The 17,335-nt window shown below is 43.5% G+C and overlaps 1 protein-coding gene across 2 annotated transcripts in view; it reads right to left on the bottom strand.

Moving 5' to 3' along the window:
- MECOM (MDS1 and EVI1 complex locus) overlaps positions 1-17,335 on the bottom strand; it is a 567,302-nt gene that overhangs the window by 300,399 nt on the left and 249,568 nt on the right. Inside the window, exon 2 of one of the 2 annotated variants that reach the window (XM_003794647.3) lies at positions 3,548-3,885. The exons of the other annotated variant lie outside the window; for it this stretch is intronic. Coding sequence (XP_003794695.1) covers positions 3,548-3,885 — 338 coding nt within the window. The remainder of the gene's footprint in view (positions 1-3,547; positions 3,886-17,335) is intronic. 2 annotated transcript variants of the gene reach the window in all.

Raw genomic sequence — 17,335 nt, forward strand, 5'->3', positions numbered from 1 at the left:
CTCCCTCCCTCCCTCCCTCTCTCCCTCCCCCATTCTCTCTCTCCCTCCTCTCCTACATGCACACAAAGAGAGAATGGCTGTATGACACAGGGAGAAGACAGCTATCTACAAGCCAGGAAGGGAGACGTCACCAGAAACTAAATCACCTGGAACTCTGATCATGGACTTCCAGCCTCCAGGACAGTAAGAATGTAAATTCCTGTCGTTGAAACTGCTCAGTCACTTGCACTTTGTTAGGGTAGCCTGAGCTGCTCTGACTATAGAATCTGCTTATTCCAGGTAATGTACTAAGCCCAGACTAGCACCAGAGGCATCAAAAACCCATGGAACATGACCAAGGCCTTGCACTAGAAGAGAGGGCTTCACAAGCTCTCGAGGAAATCTTGGTCCATTAGGGAAGCTGAGCAGATAATCTGGACCCCACGACGCCTAATGTTTGAGTCCTGGAAGTCTCACTCCAGCAGCCTGCCCCCCCAACGCTCTGCCTGCAGTCCCCACATGATCACATAACAGCCAACTTTAGAAGGAAGCATGAGGGACCTTCATCTTTAGTGAATGGGTCACCTTTCCAGTGGTATAATTTAGGTACTACTAAATTGTGATGGGAAAGGCCATAGATGGTGTCCCAGTGGACGCAAACTTGGGGAATGATCAGATGGCTGCTAAGGACAGAGGGAAAGGGGTTCTCAGCTGGGAAGAACAGTGTGTGTAACAGGGGGCTTGACAGAATACAGGGGCCACAAGCTAGCCATGGCCAGCACGGGACAGAGAGGTGTCAACATGACAGATTTGGGGGTTTGCACAACTGAACAGAGAGCAATGCAATTTATTAAACAGGAAGTACACACAATGGGGAGCTTTGAAAGGGGAAAAGAACAAGGGCCATGATGGAGAGAGTGGGGCGTCTTCAGCCCCAACAGGGAAGCACTTAGCACGGCGGTCAACGCATGCACGTGTGCTCGGGATCCCTAGGGGTTTAGTCTGGGATGTGCCTAAGAGGCTTTGTTTTTTTTATTCATCATTTTAAAAAATAATAATAATAAAGGTATATCAAAGAAAGAGGTCATAGGTCAGGCACAAGGGCTTACCCCTGTAATCCCAGCACTCTGGGAGGCTGAGGCAGTAGATTGCTTTACACTCAGGAGTTTAAGACCACCCTGAGCAAGAGCAAGACCCCATCTCTAAAAAAAGTAGCCAGGAGTTGTGTGGCAGGTGCCTGTAGTCCCAGCTACTCAGGAGGCTGAGGCAGGAGAGTCACTTGGCCCAAGAATTTGAGATTGTTGTGAGCTGTGCTGCCAGGGCACTCTACCAACAGTGGCAAAGTGTCTCAAAAAAAAAAAAAAATAGGAAAAGAAAGACGTCATAGCCGTTAATCATGATGGTTTCATAGCCAGATGAGAGGGAAACCAGCTATCATTGAGGGCAAAAGGCATGAAGACAGCTAAGAATGAGCATGCTGGGATGGAGTGAGACGCCAGTGTGAAGGTGCCTTGTTAATCATGATTGGATTTTGTATTAACTAGGGTAAGATTAAAAAAAAAAAAAAAAAGCTAAGTATGAGTCAGGAGCTCAACTGCTCCTCCATGGAGAACAAGTTCGCCAAAATTCTAAGACGTCCTTTCTCTGATCTGGTTCATAGTACTGAAAACAGCAGACAATCGCCACAATCCCACAGCAGACAATCCCTGACGTGAAGGTAACTATTAAAATGTTGAGAGAACAGCCACTGAACTGGCCGTCAGCTGGCTTCTGAAGGAGAGAAGGGAAGCATGATCATCAGGCAGAAAGTCCTGAGCTATTTTATGAAGTTGTCTCGAATTCCAAGCAATAAAAACAACTCAGTCTTGACATAGTTAAGAGAGTCATTTTACATTTCTCCAGGTAAATGTTTGCCGGTGTATATGTTGAAGACATTTTACTCCAAGGAGAAAAAAATAATTACTTTTAAATTTCCTCTAAATTCTTTCCTAGTATTTCCCCAGGTTCATCCCCCAATCCATAGGTATTATGTTTAAAGAGACACAGTCCTGCATTTACCAACACTGTAATTGCAAAATGATTTCGTTATTAAACCTCAGTTTATTCCAAACCTTCAGGATAATCTTAACCAGTACTGCCTTGTTGTTTAACCCTGGAGATTTTGTAATAAAAGTTTAATGAGTTACTTATTATTAGAATGTTTATAGCCATTATTTTAAGGTGAACAATAATGACGTAAAGTTCGTACGCATTTGGTTTAAAATGTATTCAACTCACATATCAGTTAATGCTACAGTGATTTTTAAAACATCTCTTATCAATACGTGTGTCTGAAGGAAATGTAGCCCAACCACACCTTTGCTGGGGCTGGGGCTAAGAACAAAACCAGAGAAGGATGTCTCCCTTACAGTCGTGTCAAAGCCAGATAGTAACTTTTGGCATTTCAGAACTTGAACAAGGATTGTTTTTATTGTGGCATTTTGAATAGACCTCACAAAAAGACAAGTGGACACAAAGCTGAGATTACATCCTGAAGGCACTGCACATCCATTTCTCTTTACAGGCTGGCCAGATATTCTATTAATGATCATAAATATTAAGAGAGCATACCAAAATAAATCTAGGTTATCTGATTTCTGTCTAACTGAAATATTATGAAATCAAAGGTCAACCACATCTCCAAAAAATATTTAACCCATGCAGAATATCTCTACAAGTTTTTCAGAGATGGACCAGATTTTCCAGACATTATGATGTTATGATTTAACCACAGAAGTTTTCAAGTTACAAAAATAAATGGAACCTGTTTTTATACGCACTGAATGTGTACAGAAGTCACAAACTCGAATGAATAACAGTTTCCTGTCCTGCTTAAATAAAATCAGTTTCGATTCCATAATCAGACCATGACTGGTAATTCTTAGATACTGCCAATGGGTTCTGTGAAAAGTCTGACTGAAACCAGTGAGAGATTTTCAGTCATTTTTATACATGAGTTACTCATGGAACCAATTTGAATATAAAGAATCAACACACAATTTAGTGATGAATAGAGTGCTATATTCTGAAAGCATGAAGCATTAAACTAGGATTATCAAAAAGGAAGCAAAACAGAAGGACTAGCGCAAAAGGAAGATAAAACCAAATTAACTCACAGCCACAAAGTGGGGAAAACAAATGTTTTCCTCAAGCCCCCACCACAAAAGGAAATACAATACACAAGTCACATGCTTGTTTGCTACGGCCATACACTTACTAGCCACGGTCACATCCAGTGTTTTCGCATGTTAACTATAGAACCATATTTTCTCCCCTGAGCATTTTTTTTAAATTCAATACTCTTCTTTCACCATTCATGAGGCTGTGGCCCCTTCTAACATGCTATATCTTTAATAGATAACGTTGTTTCTATCAAGAGGTAAGATGATAGGGAAGTTCTTCTTAAAGATCTATTTGAAGCCATATTGCAACAAACAGAATTTGCTTATCTTACAGCTACTTACACAATTAATCTCTTCTTTGCACACATCAATACATGTAAAGGTGTCGAGTCAAAATACATTCTTACCTCCCATCCGTAACTGGGGTCTTTCAGGTTTGACCTCTGCTCCCCCACGTAGGGCCCAAACTTTTCACCTGCTTTGATCTTCCTTTTGGTCCATATTCCTAGTCCTGCTCCAGGCATATTGGACTCTCGGAGCTCGAACTCAGCAGGAATGGGGATGTCATCAGGAATGTAGATGGGGGCCTTGTAAGGAGAGCCCTCCTTGGGGGTGCACTCCTCGCTGGGCGCCGCGGGCGAGCAGGGCTCCTGGACACTGAGGCAGGGGGTGCTGCCTACCCCACCTGTATCTGGCACTTCTTCCAAAGGCGTCCCAGGGTAGTTGCCATACACACACTCATTACCTGTGAATGAACAAGAGCTTCATGAATTCCTCCGGATTATAGGAGAGACACAAGCCCAAGGGGCCAGCTGCCTTATTATACTGTTGTTATTTGAAGGCTAAATAGGAAAGACCATTGTTAAAATGTGCTTTCATTATAATCTTTATGATTCACAGGTAGGGGATGGTTTGGCATTAGGCCCTCCATGGAGCCTCCGTAAATCAGATGAGCTAATCCTCCACCATCAACACCCGGGCATGGGCCCATTCAGTCCAGCATCTATCTGGAAAACAATCAGCAATTTCATTCTGGGTCTGAATAAAGTAGAGACAAGAAGTGAATGTGTGTAACTACAACGCCCAAACCATCCCAGACTGAGACCTGACAGGATTATATAATGTATTAGAAAGTTGTATCATGTACTGTTATCTCGGAAAAAATGTAGGATCGCCATCAAAGATTCCAAAGGCCACCACGTGCAGCAAGGCTTAAATCTGTGTGGCAGGATTATCTATTGGAATATTAATCCATGGTTTTTTTTTCTTTCTCTGTTTTTCTTTTCCCATTTCAAGCATGTCACCACTCTTAAGGTTCCCTTGCCTCAATAACTTAGGCAAAGCCAAAAGTTAAAAGTTACTTGAAGCTAGTGATTTTTCTAGACATTTATAAAAGCTAAAATCCTCAAAGAAAGTAGGTTTCCTTTCCAGAGGGTGAAGGGAGAGAAGGGGTGCCTTGAGGTGCACCAGGAAGAAAGAACTTCCTGCAGACTGAGAAGTGCCAGGCCCCAGAGGTGACAGGAGCTTTAGGGGGAACAGGTAAACAGCAGGTCTGACCCCAAGCACCTGGGAGGTGACAGGAGCTGTAGGGGCAGCAGGTAAACAGCAGGTCTGTCCCCGAGCTCAGAGGCCCCAAGGATACTCCAAAGCAGCCAGCCCCACACCTGAGTGTCCCCTGTGAGACCTTAAGATCTTTATGAAACTCCCATGGGGGCAAGAGAGAGCATGAGAGGAATGACAGAGCTTGAATTTCCCACCAGTTGAAGGAGGTTTCAGTTGTATAAATACATGTTTCTGGTCCACTAGGACAAGATTTGTTTTGGTCACAGAACTTTAAGGGGAGAACAAAGAAAAATGGGTGAAAATGACCAGGAGACAGATTTCCACCAGAACTGTGGAATGGTAAGAAAAGTGGCCTCCAGTCCCCATCACAGGGGTTCTGGGGCCGCTCAAACAACCACGAGCTGGGTCATTAGGGAGCAATTTCAGCTTCGAGGGGATGACTAGGCAGGATGGCCTTTAAGATCCTACCAAACCCACAGTTCTGTGAATTTTTAAAGTCTTCTAAGATAGTTTATTGGGCTAAAGGGTAGCACTAATTCCTTCTCTGATTTACTATGGAAATTAACCACAACCATCATTAACAATTATCCATCAAGTAATGGCTCCCACCTCCTAAAGTTCTGTGAGGGGCAGTGACAGCACACACAGAAGGGTCTTTCAGTGAGGGCTTGGCCCTCTACCAGACACTGAGATAACACCCTTTAAACCACGCATGTGGTCTAACCCCCACACTCACCCTTGCACCTGTGGGACAAAGGTTCTCAACATACCACATACAAGATGGTTATCATTCCAGTTCAGCACGTCTGAAATCTTTACACTATCATCTGCCCTCAAAGCTATTCTCTGCCCATTCTCCTGTTTCCACCTGGAACAAACTCCTCCCCTAAACATCCATGTTCAAGGCCTTAAAATCACATTGCATTTTCTCTCCTTCAGCGTCCTAGTCACTGAACGCTGGACACTCTTCTCGCAGGTTTCACCTTCATCCAAGGCTTTCAGAATTTTTCAACAGTCCTCTAAGTTGGCGGCCAAACACCATCTTCCCTCCTCCCCCGCTCAGCACCCAGCTGATGTGATGCCGCTGGATTCCCTTCCCTGCACCGTTTTCCTGTTGTAACCTGCAAGAACTCCTAGTGTCTGCAGGTAAATGCTAAACCTTTTAGGCTTGGAATAAAATCTCCTTCCTTTTGGATCCCTTCTTTCTTTCTGTCTGATTTTTAACCCTCTTGCAGGCCAAAGCGAGCTTACCTCCGATGTCTGAGAGCAGTGAGCACTTCCTCTTCTGTCTCCCCCCCAGACATCATTTCTCGGCTTCTCTCCTCAGCCAGTTCTAGTCATCCCCCAGGTCAAGTTCCAACGCGTCCCATCACCATCCCACAGAACACACGTATCCCCTCTCCCTGAATTATTGCGTACTTCCACCTCCCAACTTGGCAATTGGATACCACATGCTGCTGCTTGGGGTTTAACGTGTATTATTCTCTTATTTCCAACTAAGAAACAGGCTCTTAAAGGGAGGGGTCAGGACTGTTAGGAATTCTCCAAGTGATCTGCATGTAAGTGCCTAATAAATACTTGTTAAATATTTAATTAACCTGACATGTAATTTTATTGAACTGGTAAACCAAATCACTATTTTTCTACCAAATACTGGAAATTTTTGATCCTGAAAAGCACCTTTAAACCCATAAAAATAGAACACAGTGGTTCACAAACTTTTCTCCAAACCCAATTTTAATAATGCCCCAAAGAAATATTATCAGAGAGGTATACCTCAAGGTCAAAACGTGCTTGAGAAAGTCCATCTAATTTTATCCTTTGCAGAGATTTTGCACTTCACTCTAATATCTAAAAGTTCACTGATGGTCTTGGTACAGCTAAAACCATAAAAATGTCTCCCCAGAATTGTAACATTGAACCCTTGCAAATGCAGAGTGACTTTACAAACTGTTAAGGGGGTTTCTCTCCTAGGATGAGGAGTTTGTTTTTCTCAAGAAATGCTATAGGAAGACCTTGTGCAATCTATGAACTTGACCATTTCAGCACCAGGAAAGGAAAACGCACCTGAGTAAACAAAACCATGCTCCTCTAGTCATTATCTATTAAAAGCCAGTAAAATTTCTCCTATTTCCTCAGAGAGTCAAATCAGTCAGACTGCCAGTTCCATCAAAGTGACCCCCAAATCTCACAAAAGGATGGACACAAACCTGTCTGTGCCTTCCCAACCACAGGGCAGATCCCCTGACCCCCAAGTTACCCAAAACCTCTCCAGTGCAGAATCTAAGAAAATGCATTCAGATGTCAATTCCTGTGGAGAACAAGTACACGTGTGTACCCAGGCTGCTGCACAGAAAATTTTGAATTTGAACCTGAATGCGATTCTGATTACAATGATAAGAATATCAAATTAAACCTAAAGAAAAGCTTATATAGGCCAGGTAAATCCAGAAGGACCCACAACCCTATTCATCCACAGGCACCATTAAACATCTGTGCAAGCCCAGCCACCTTGTCTTAAAACCACTGTTAATCCAGTATCATCTGAATTAAATATGAAAAAGATGGAGGTGAAAAACATAAAAATATAAGACTGCTGCGTTTTATGTATCAAACATGCAACAATATTTCAACGTAACCTAGCATTATGAAATTTTCAACAGCAAATGGAATTGATGACACCACACTGAATATCTGCATAACCCGAAATGAACTAATGCCTACATGTGCACCACTCAAGAACCATCCCAAAGCTGCTAAAACCTTTCATCTAAATGACAAACTACCTCAATTATCCTATCTCCATTAAATCTCTGTTATTGGGGAAAAATTGGTAGCTGGTTTCCCTCAGCTATAACTGCAGTTAATTAAGGCATTTCTCAGATATCACACTGACAGAGCGGGTGCATTTACAGTAGGTAAGTGTCAGGTAAGAAGTGCTGTATACACCAGTGGTCCCATAAAGATAAATAACCCTTGTAACTTCGTGGAGCCGAGCTACACTACTCTACTCTACTCTGCTCCTCTAACTTGCTCCATCCTTTGGGCATGTCATTAGCTGGGTGAGGGGAGGGAGATTAGCTTATTGTTGGATTTGAAGCAAGTGACTTGGAAATTTTAAGTGTCCTAACGTCCCCAAAGACCAAGGAAGGGCCCACACTTCGATCAGATTGTATTTATTTTGATGACTCTTTGAATAGCTACCCTAAGTTTCCACTGAGGAGAGCTCCATTTTAAAAATGTATCAGAATCTGCAAAGAGAGATAATAATAACTTCCATAGATGTATCCACATTTTCTCATTTTGACGATCAAAACAACCCAGTTAAAAAATGATGATGAGAAAAATCATCTTCTATTTTGCACATGTGGAACCTGGCATTCAAATATTCTCAGCAGCACACCCAGAGTCAGCAGAGACTGACCAGGCGTCCAGGTCCGGTCCTCTGTTAACACCTAGGCAACTATTTTTTTTTCTTTTAAAGATATGTTTTAAAGTTTATTTGTTTATTTTATCAAAATTTTAACCATACTATATGAACATGTGGGTTTTAGGCCTTTTCATTTAATGATAGTAAAAAATACATGAGGAAATACTCCTAACAAACTATTTTCTAAAACTACGTTTAATGGCTGCCTAAGATCCCATGACATAGGCCACAGGAAGGGAACTATTTGCATGCTATTTATTTTGCTTCTAATTTCTGATGCCATAAATTACACTGAAATGAACATTCTTTAATGTAAACTTTTATTTTCATCCATTTCCATTTCTTTAAGTTAGATTCTGTAGTGAGTACAGGCAGGTGGCTTTTCAGGAAGTGTGTCCAGTTTAGACTTCTACCAATCACACTGGCATTTATCATTGTTCTTAATCCTTATTAGTACAAGAAGGGAAATTATAACATGTACTTATTATTGCTTTAATTTACATCTCAGTTGATGACTGAAACTAAATATTTTTGTCATTCATATTTCTTCTTTTGCAAATTGTTCATTGTTTTTGTTCACTTTTAATTGGGATTTTATGTCTGTCTTATTATTGATGATGAAGTTAGCCTTTTGATACAGTTTTGGTCAATTTTTCCAGTAGATGATTTAACATTTGGCATTTTTAATTTTTTTTTTATTTTTATGGAACTACTTTTATTTTTCTCTTGTGATTTTTACTTGTTCCTTAGAAAATCTTCACCCATCTTGAGGGGAGGAAAAAGATTCTCTCGTGTTTTCCTTGAGTTTCAGGTGCTTTCCCACCAACCTTGGATTACCAATGAATGATTTACTGCTGAGTGAAAAGCAGAGAAAAATGATTTCAATTATTTGAGCTCCTGTGAATGGCAGGCTAGAAAAAAATGCCATTTCACTTGTAATTCTTTGGTTCTTATTTGCAAGGCTGGCCTAAAATGCCTTCTCTTTCTGTGGGTTTTATATAACTCCCCCCATTTGTTTCTCTGGCCTCTCTGCCTGGTCTAACTGCAAACCTTCTGGGCAGATGCCATCCAAAATCCTGAGTTTTGCCATTAATACCATTTAATGCCCATCATGATACTATCACTCAGCATTATCATCAGTGCCAGAAGCACACAGAGACCATCTCTCTGCTCTTCCCAGTAGTTCACTGATAGGAAATTCAGCAACTGAATAGTTTAAGAGCATATATGCACAGTTTGAATATAAAGCCAGGATTTCTGTAGCTATTAAACAAGAAATCAGCTATCTGTGCTCAGCTGTGCCCTCATCCACGTGTGACACACACACCACGTGCGTTTGCCGGGTGTGTGTGGTGGAGGGACGGGTAGGAGCTCCCTGATCTTAAAAATAGGCTGAGACAGAAACACGCCTTGGGACCCCAGGCAGGCCGACTGAGTTCGTAACTACACCAGCAACTGCCAAGGCGAGCTCAGTTTGGGAACTGAACGGATTAGGTAACTCAGAAATTTAGACATTTCCCCCATTATGTTCTTCGCTGCAGTTTTGTAATAAAAACACGAGCAGACTTCAAAGGAAGCCCCGCAGTAAAGGTTAATTGCTGCTAAGAAGAGGGTGGGCCCAAGCCCAGGACTTTGTGCCGGGCTTCAAGCAGACAGGAAGGATTACACGTGGCCGAGAGAGAGGATGTGCGCCCAGCCCGGGGTGGGGGGGCTCGGCCCGACCTCAGAGCCCTCCAGGGACTGGGGGGAGGGGGGGCAAGCACGTGAGCAGCGCCCCATCCACGGGATGCACCCAGTGGGGCAGGAGGGGAGGAGGGGAGCTCAGCAACTGCCCCCAAAAGTCACCCCACATGCTCGACCCCTCCACCTCCCACCACGTGGAGCCACCAGGGAGGCGGTGCCGGGCTGCAGAGTGAGGATGGCCCCAAGAGAATCAAGTCTAAGATCCCAAAGAAATGAAGCAAGGTAACTAATATAAGTAAGGGAAAGGAACTTCCAGAAAACAGACTTAAACAAGCTACAGAGGACGGCGGCCAGGGCCCGGAGACCCGGCTCTGAGCACAGGCCGGGGCTCAGAGGAAGCCAGACTCAGGCGGCGCTGACCCCGGGCTGCACCTGCCGGGCTGGCGTCGGCGCTGACCCCGGGCTGCACCTGCGCAGTCCGCGCCTCTGCAGCCCTGACGCGGGTGAAGTCAGCCGTCAGCGTGACTTGGCACATGGAATTTTTCGATGCCCTTCTAAGCTTCCTCCCGATTCTAGTATTTGCTACTTCCTCGTTCTGCACTATTTCTTCTCTTCCTTATGGAACCTTTCCCCCTAGCATTTCCCAAAAATATTTCATTTATGGGCTGTCAAAAAGACCCGGGAAGGAAGCCTGTCGGCAGGCGGGGAAGCAGAGGACAGCAGGCAATGTGCGAATCGCAATCAGGGGCCTGACCAGCGAGCCCACGTGTATCTTTCGCACAGTATTGCGCAGGCCCCTTGCTCGCCCTGCAGCTCTTGGATGCGGTCAGGAGTTTTCCACTCTCCCAGGAATTTCACAGACATTTCACTAAATGAGTATGGTTTGGGATTGAGCTCGTAGCTCCTGAGCAATTATTAAATGGGCTTGGCCACTTTCAAAACTTTCTCTTCAGAGATGGAACTCAGCTTTTTTCAAATGGTTATGGAAAGAAATTGCTAGAAAATTCATAGTTGAGGTACCAGGAAGGCCTCTGGTATCTAGTTACAGAATCTGAAACAGCTAAAATGAAGACATTAAAGCTCTGTGAATTCTATTCCAAGAAAAAACAAGACCTGGTTAATGTTTGGCTCAGTCTGTTGCTGAGGAGCCACCGTCCCCAATACCCACTGGAACGGCCAGTAAGAACAGACTTGTCACACGTCAGACCCTGTTTCCTTTACATTACAAGTGTGTGCCTCAACTTTCTTTTAGCAATACAAATTTCTTAAGAGACTTTTTTCAACCTCTGACCTGATAGCTTTTTTCATAAGCTTTTTATGTCCCCGAAGTGATTTTCCTTCACATCCATTTAGAGGAAAGTGGCACTGTCCTGAAATCACGTCTCAGCAGACTGGGTGGCTATCCTCCGGCAGTCCGAAATGATCAGAGCACAGCCCTTCAGTGTCCCAGCCATATCTACAATAATTATTTGCCAGCGTATCTAAAAGAAGGCAGGCATTTCCTGTTGCACACAAATGGGGCCCTCTTATCTAAATTACTGTTTAAACAGGTATTTAAGAAAAGGCTATCACAGGCAGGAATTGACTGATGACGGAACACATTAGTTTAGGGCTGGACACATTGGTTGAGGACTAACCATTGTCAAGAAAGGAAGCATATCAGTATCAGGAAGGTATAGAGAATATTTTACAACTCCCACATGGGTTAAGGCGGAGGATGTAAACTATGCCATTTGCATTTGGGGAGAGCGGGAGGGACCCAAGTGCTGGCGTGGATTTCTGGATTTGTCAATGTGTCACTAAGCCCTGAAGTAACCTGGAGGGCAGGTCACTGTTGCTGTTTGGGGTGGTCACTGTTGCTGTTTGGGGTCCCTGTGTCCCTACCCACTAAACAAGCATATTGGGCAAACTCGTTTCCGGGTCCATTTCATGCAAGCAATCCCCAGGGCTTCATAATGAAAACCAAGAGATGGTCAAAAGTCAGTGCACCATAAGCTTGTCACAGGTTTCCTGGAAAGACACCCTGTGAATTAGTCTGGTCTCTCCCAGCACAGAACCCGGGAGAATCTGTCCTCTTGGTCTCTCCCAGCGCAGAACCCAGGAGAATCTGTCCTCCTGGTCTCTCCCAGAGCAGAACCTGGGAGAGTCTGTCCTCCGCCCGCCTGACCTCACTCTAACTGGTGAGGCTGGAACTTACTCCCAGCAGAAGCTTATAAAACTGGGCTGTTGCTCTCGCATTAAGGAGCTGGCCTCTGCTGAGGACTGCGGTCTGTGTGTGGGCAGAGCCTGTGGTTTACTACCTCTGATTTGTTTACGTTGTTGATGGTGGTTTCAGAAGAAAGCTGTACCCCTTCACATGCTAAAGAGTGACCGGATTTATTTCCTTTAAAGAAGCAAGTGTTTAAAAGTGAGCAGGGACACGAGGGAACCAATGTGCCATTGCTGATGGAGGAGCAACTGGGACCCCTCTGACCACAGCTCTGCCCTGCTCAGCTCTGCATGTGGACTGAGAGGCCAGCTTGTTTATTGTAATTACCTAAGTGTGGCTTGGCGGCTTTTGGCAGGGATCCTTCTTGCCTCCAAAGGACAGAGCAAAACTCAGCAGTTTACAAGGGTAGGGGTGGATTCCACAGCAAGGAGACTGAATCTAACATACTCTGGGTGGAAAACCTACAAAATAACCCTCAAAAGATGGAGATCAAGAAGCAAGGAGTCTGAGGTCTGCATTCTGCAGTTTGGTAAACAGAGACAGGCATGCAGGGGCTGAATAAACAGAGGGAACGTAAGTCCAAACTCACTCCCACAGCTGACTTGGTGCAGACCCTTCCCCACCGCTACAAAACAGAAGGGCTTTCTTACAGCCAGTCCCACGTAAAGAAAAGAAAATAATTATGTGTGTCTGGCAGAAGAGGGAGTTGTAGCGATGGCTTCCTGATAAAAAGGAGTGTGAACCAGCTGATGGAACACGGACCCGGCCACAGTCTTGGTAGAGTAGGAACAGAGAGCGATGCCCCAAAATAGAATGTCCCTGGAGTCTAAAGTGGGGGTTGATTTGAACATGACCAAGGTTTAGTGACTAGAAGACAGCAGTAACTTCTGATTTTAAAGAGATGATGTGGGAAAGCTCCTGACCTGCTGATTTTATCTCACACTCTGTGCTGCTGCACATATGGCATCTTCAATGCAGAGTTAAGGTAGCCGTCACGACAGAGGGCAATTTTCCACCCACTCGAAGCCTTGAAGGTTCCCAAGCAGAGTTTCCCAATACCACACCATATGAAGTGTAAAATCATTCAAAACCACAGAGATGGAAGGAATGTCATTGAAAAACGTAAAGGAAGGATTTTTTTTTTAATTTGAGAAAACATTATACATGTTGAGAAAAAAGAGTTTGCAGAAAAATATGAACAGATGTGCTATTTTTATATATATCACACAAAACAGTAGTTGTGATTTGAGAGGGGGTAGTTTCGACATTATGATTTGAGAGTGGTAACACAAGCTGGGTATTTAAGAGAATGATATAATACAACAACTTCATAGACTACCAAGCTATGTGTGGTGTCTGGGAATTGTCATTATCAATGTGTACAATAACTAGTAGCATTAGGTGGTCTGTACAGCATCCTTCATGTCTAATTGAGCCACACAGTCTAAGACACTTGATCAGCACCAGGCACAGCCTCATAATGAGAACTGACTTTAAAAAAAAAAAAAACAGAGGCATTCAGGACCTCTTCTATATAAATTACTATTGTTTGCAGCAAGAGAGGATTATAAATGTTTGCTGGCAAAAACTGAATTTATTTACAAACTGGGTCTAATTTATTTATGGCTCCAGTACAATCGGCTTTTGTTGAAATATTTATGTTATCTGTACCTCTTCCTCACTAAACTCCACCACAATCATAAACACAGTTGAAAAATTATTTGCAGTTAGCAGGATTTAAACTACCCATTATATCACCAGCTACTGCCAGTAAACTTTTGCTCTGGTTGATAAAGTTTCCTCCGTGGAATAAATATACATTTGACTTTCAAAATCTTTGGCTGGCTCCATACTATGAAAAATGAAGGATTACACAGATGTCCTAGACTTGACTAGTTTTGTGTGAACTGCAAAAGTGCCCACATTTAAATCATTTTCTAGCATTAAAAGATAAATTAGATGATTGAAGTATCGAGGTGAGAGCTGTCGGAAAGATGCTACGGCACAGACTTAACCCTATTCATCCCTGCTCCAGACGTTCACCCAATACCACATTGTGTCTGGAACTGGGCATGTTGCTAAAAATAGAGACAGAGTTAAATAAGATAAAATTCCTGCCCTCGAGGACGTTAAAGTTGAGCAGTAAAGACAGAGGTGATGACAGGTATGGGACAATACAATAAAAATAACATGTAAGGTGGGGTCAGGCACAGTGATGCATATTAAAAGATCTGAATATGGGCAGCACCTGTGGCTCAAAAGGGTAGGGCGCCGGCTCCATATGCCGGAGGTGATGGGTTCAAACCCAGCCCCAGCAAAAAAAAGATCTGAATATCCGTAACTCTGAAACTGGCATCCAGTCTTACAGAACCTCTAACCTTAGGCTGGTGAAAACAATGCACAGACCAAAGTTTTGAAGAATGAGCCTCTTACTCTGGTTATTGGTGGGAATGCCGTTGTCCTGCTTATTGACTTCTGAGTATCCCCAAGGCCTTCACAGTTACGTGAGCATCAGAATACCTCCGGGGGCGTAATTTCTCACTGCTGCTTCTAAATAGCTCACAATGTGATGGAACCACCAGGTTGTGAAGTAGCACACCCACACTTCCATCTCAAAATGCATGAAGAGAACCCTCCTGAGTAAGCACATGGTTGTCAGGTCAGGTGACGGGTCAAGACGTCTTTCTGCCCCGTCTGCTTCAGCTGTGGCCAGGCCAGCAGTTCTGTTTTGAATCAGGTGGGGCTGTGTCACAGCCATGAAAACTCCCCCCAGACCGTACGTGACCCAACCCACACGCTTATCTTCCAGCTGGAATTGAAAGTTGCCACACACAGATGGGAGAGAGTTCTGGTGGACTCAGAGCAGCGACATGCTCGAAGGAGACCCCAGGGCACCTGGGACCTCGAGGGGCAGTAGTCTAGAGCAGGAGATCTCAGAGAAACGGCTCACCCTACCCGCCAGATGATGGGTTTTCCCCAAATGATATCCACACGTGCCTACAATTGTAACCAAAAGCCGACAAACAAAATCAATTTTCAGAGCTGTATCTATTTGGTAGGGGGGAAGATCTCAAAAAAAAGGAGATATTTATTCATCAAGGAGCTTTATAAAATATGAATGTCCTGGGCAGCACCTATGGCTCAAGGAGTAGGGCATTGGCCCCATATACTGGAGGTGGAGGGCTCAAAGCCAGCCCTGGTCAAAACCTGAAAAAAAAAGAATGTCCCAAACTCACATACTTATACCTTTGTATTCGGTAGTATACACACAAAATATTTTGCTGTCCATTCCTGTCAACATTACATGAAGTGACTCTTACTCAGATCCACATACCATTCTCCAGAATTAGTAAGGTCTCAGTGAGTTTGGGGGGGGGGGGCTTTTGCTGATCATTTTACAGATTTATTCTGATAAATCATCTTTAACAAACTGCTTCTTCTACCAGGTTTCAGCTCTGCTACTTAGGTTAAAATCTTTGCCATCATCACACTTCAACCTTGGAATAATCCACTGAAATGTCTATTTTCCATAGCAGTGTAGAATCTCAGAGTGGAAAGAAGCCAGAAAATATTAATTTATTCATCCAAAAATGTAAGATGGCTTGCTGATTAAAATATATTGTGGATGAATCCATATAAATCTATGTGAATCATAACTGCTTGAGAGGAAAAACCAGATATGCTATAATTCTATCGACAGTAAAGTCTATGATGTTAAGAAAACCCACTGGCGGCAGAAGAAACACCTGAAGTCTGTAGAAGGCACAGCCATGTAACGGGTCTGAGCTCTGCTTTGCATTTCTGCTGATGTGCTATGACCATTTACTTCATTCAACTTTTCAACAATCGTCACTTCTATTAAAGTCTCAGCAACTATGATCCAGCGTGTGGCACAAAACATGAATCGTCGAGTCAACAAGACTTCTACCTGAAGACACCATGGGGGCATCACAGAGAGGTGCAAAGTGAACCTGCAAAACTCAAAGGTCCGACCTCCGTGTTGGGGAGGTAAGACGTGTGCCGGGAAGACTTCTCGTACATCATGTGAGGCTGCCCTGAGTGGAGTTGCGTGAACAGTGCAGACAGTGGCTACAATGCCCAACAGTGGTATTGCTTTAAAACAAAAAAAAAAAAACAGCTGAAGTGGAAGATGGCTAAAAATTCTACTTGTGATGAAGGCAGATAATCGAGAGGCTTGTGAAACAAAGGGTTATAGACTGTGGCCAAGCCTCGGCGAGGTAATGACTTTTAATTGGATTGAGTTTATCATATTTGCAGAGGTAAAGCAGACACAGAAGGAAGGATTAGAGTGATTTCCACTTTCTATTATTTGGCGTAATGAGAAAACAGAGGGTGGTCCCCATCTCTGGTACATATTGTGAACCATGGGAGATGCTTAACATGTCAGGTTTGGGTAGCACTGAACTCTCCTAAATAAACACATTTATTTGGACATAGTTGAGTCAAAATAAGTCACCTGGAAAAAAAAAGGTTATAGGTCATTAATTTGCATAGTACAAAGGATTTATGAATTTTTAAATTAACCCTCCTGGATCTCTACGGCATTTCAAACAGGAGGGCATATCTGCATTTTTCTTCAAAGTTTAGAAAGTTTAAAGGGCCAAATGAAAATGCTTAGCTGAAGAAAAGCCAGCTGAGCAGATTTTCTTTCTTCTAGGTGGAAAAGAAGTGTGTTAGAAATTCTTCCAAGAAACAGCATTATATACATTGAGCCAAAATACTGACACAAAACCAACAAGCAGATAAACAACAAAAGAATCATAAATATTTGGTGTGTTACAAAAAGATGGTGCAAATCAGCACACCCTAAATTCAAGAGAGCCCAGAGGGAAAGACGCTGCAGAACTCCTCCACCAGAACCCCCCAGAGACACACGGCGGGGTCCCCCAGTCCAGCAAAGCTTCATGTTCATGATAGGTCAACGTGATTTCGTCAGCTTGCAAACATCAGCTAAAGCACAGCAGTTATACTGGAAGGGGCCTCTGTTTCCTCCTCTAAATTGGGAAGTTCCAAGGTAACTGTTCTAAAGGTATCACACAAATTGTGTCCTTAGTCTGTTTAAGGATGCAGTAAAAATGCCCCACCAAAGGGAGAGAGCATGCCTGCTGGTGTGCACCTGCTACAACAGGCACACACACACAGATACACACAGGCACACATGTACCCACACACAGATACAGGCACACACGTACACACACACAGATACACACAGGCACACACGTACACACATAGATACACACAGACACCTACATATACACACACAGACACATATACACACACAGACACATA

The sequence above is a fragment of the Otolemur garnettii genome, unplaced genomic scaffold (assembly GCF_000181295.1).
Source record: "Otolemur garnettii isolate 467f Iridium unplaced genomic scaffold, OtoGar3 scaffold00084, whole genome shotgun sequence".
In the NCBI taxonomy this organism is placed as follows: domain Eukaryota; kingdom Metazoa; phylum Chordata; class Mammalia; order Primates; family Galagidae; genus Otolemur; species Otolemur garnettii.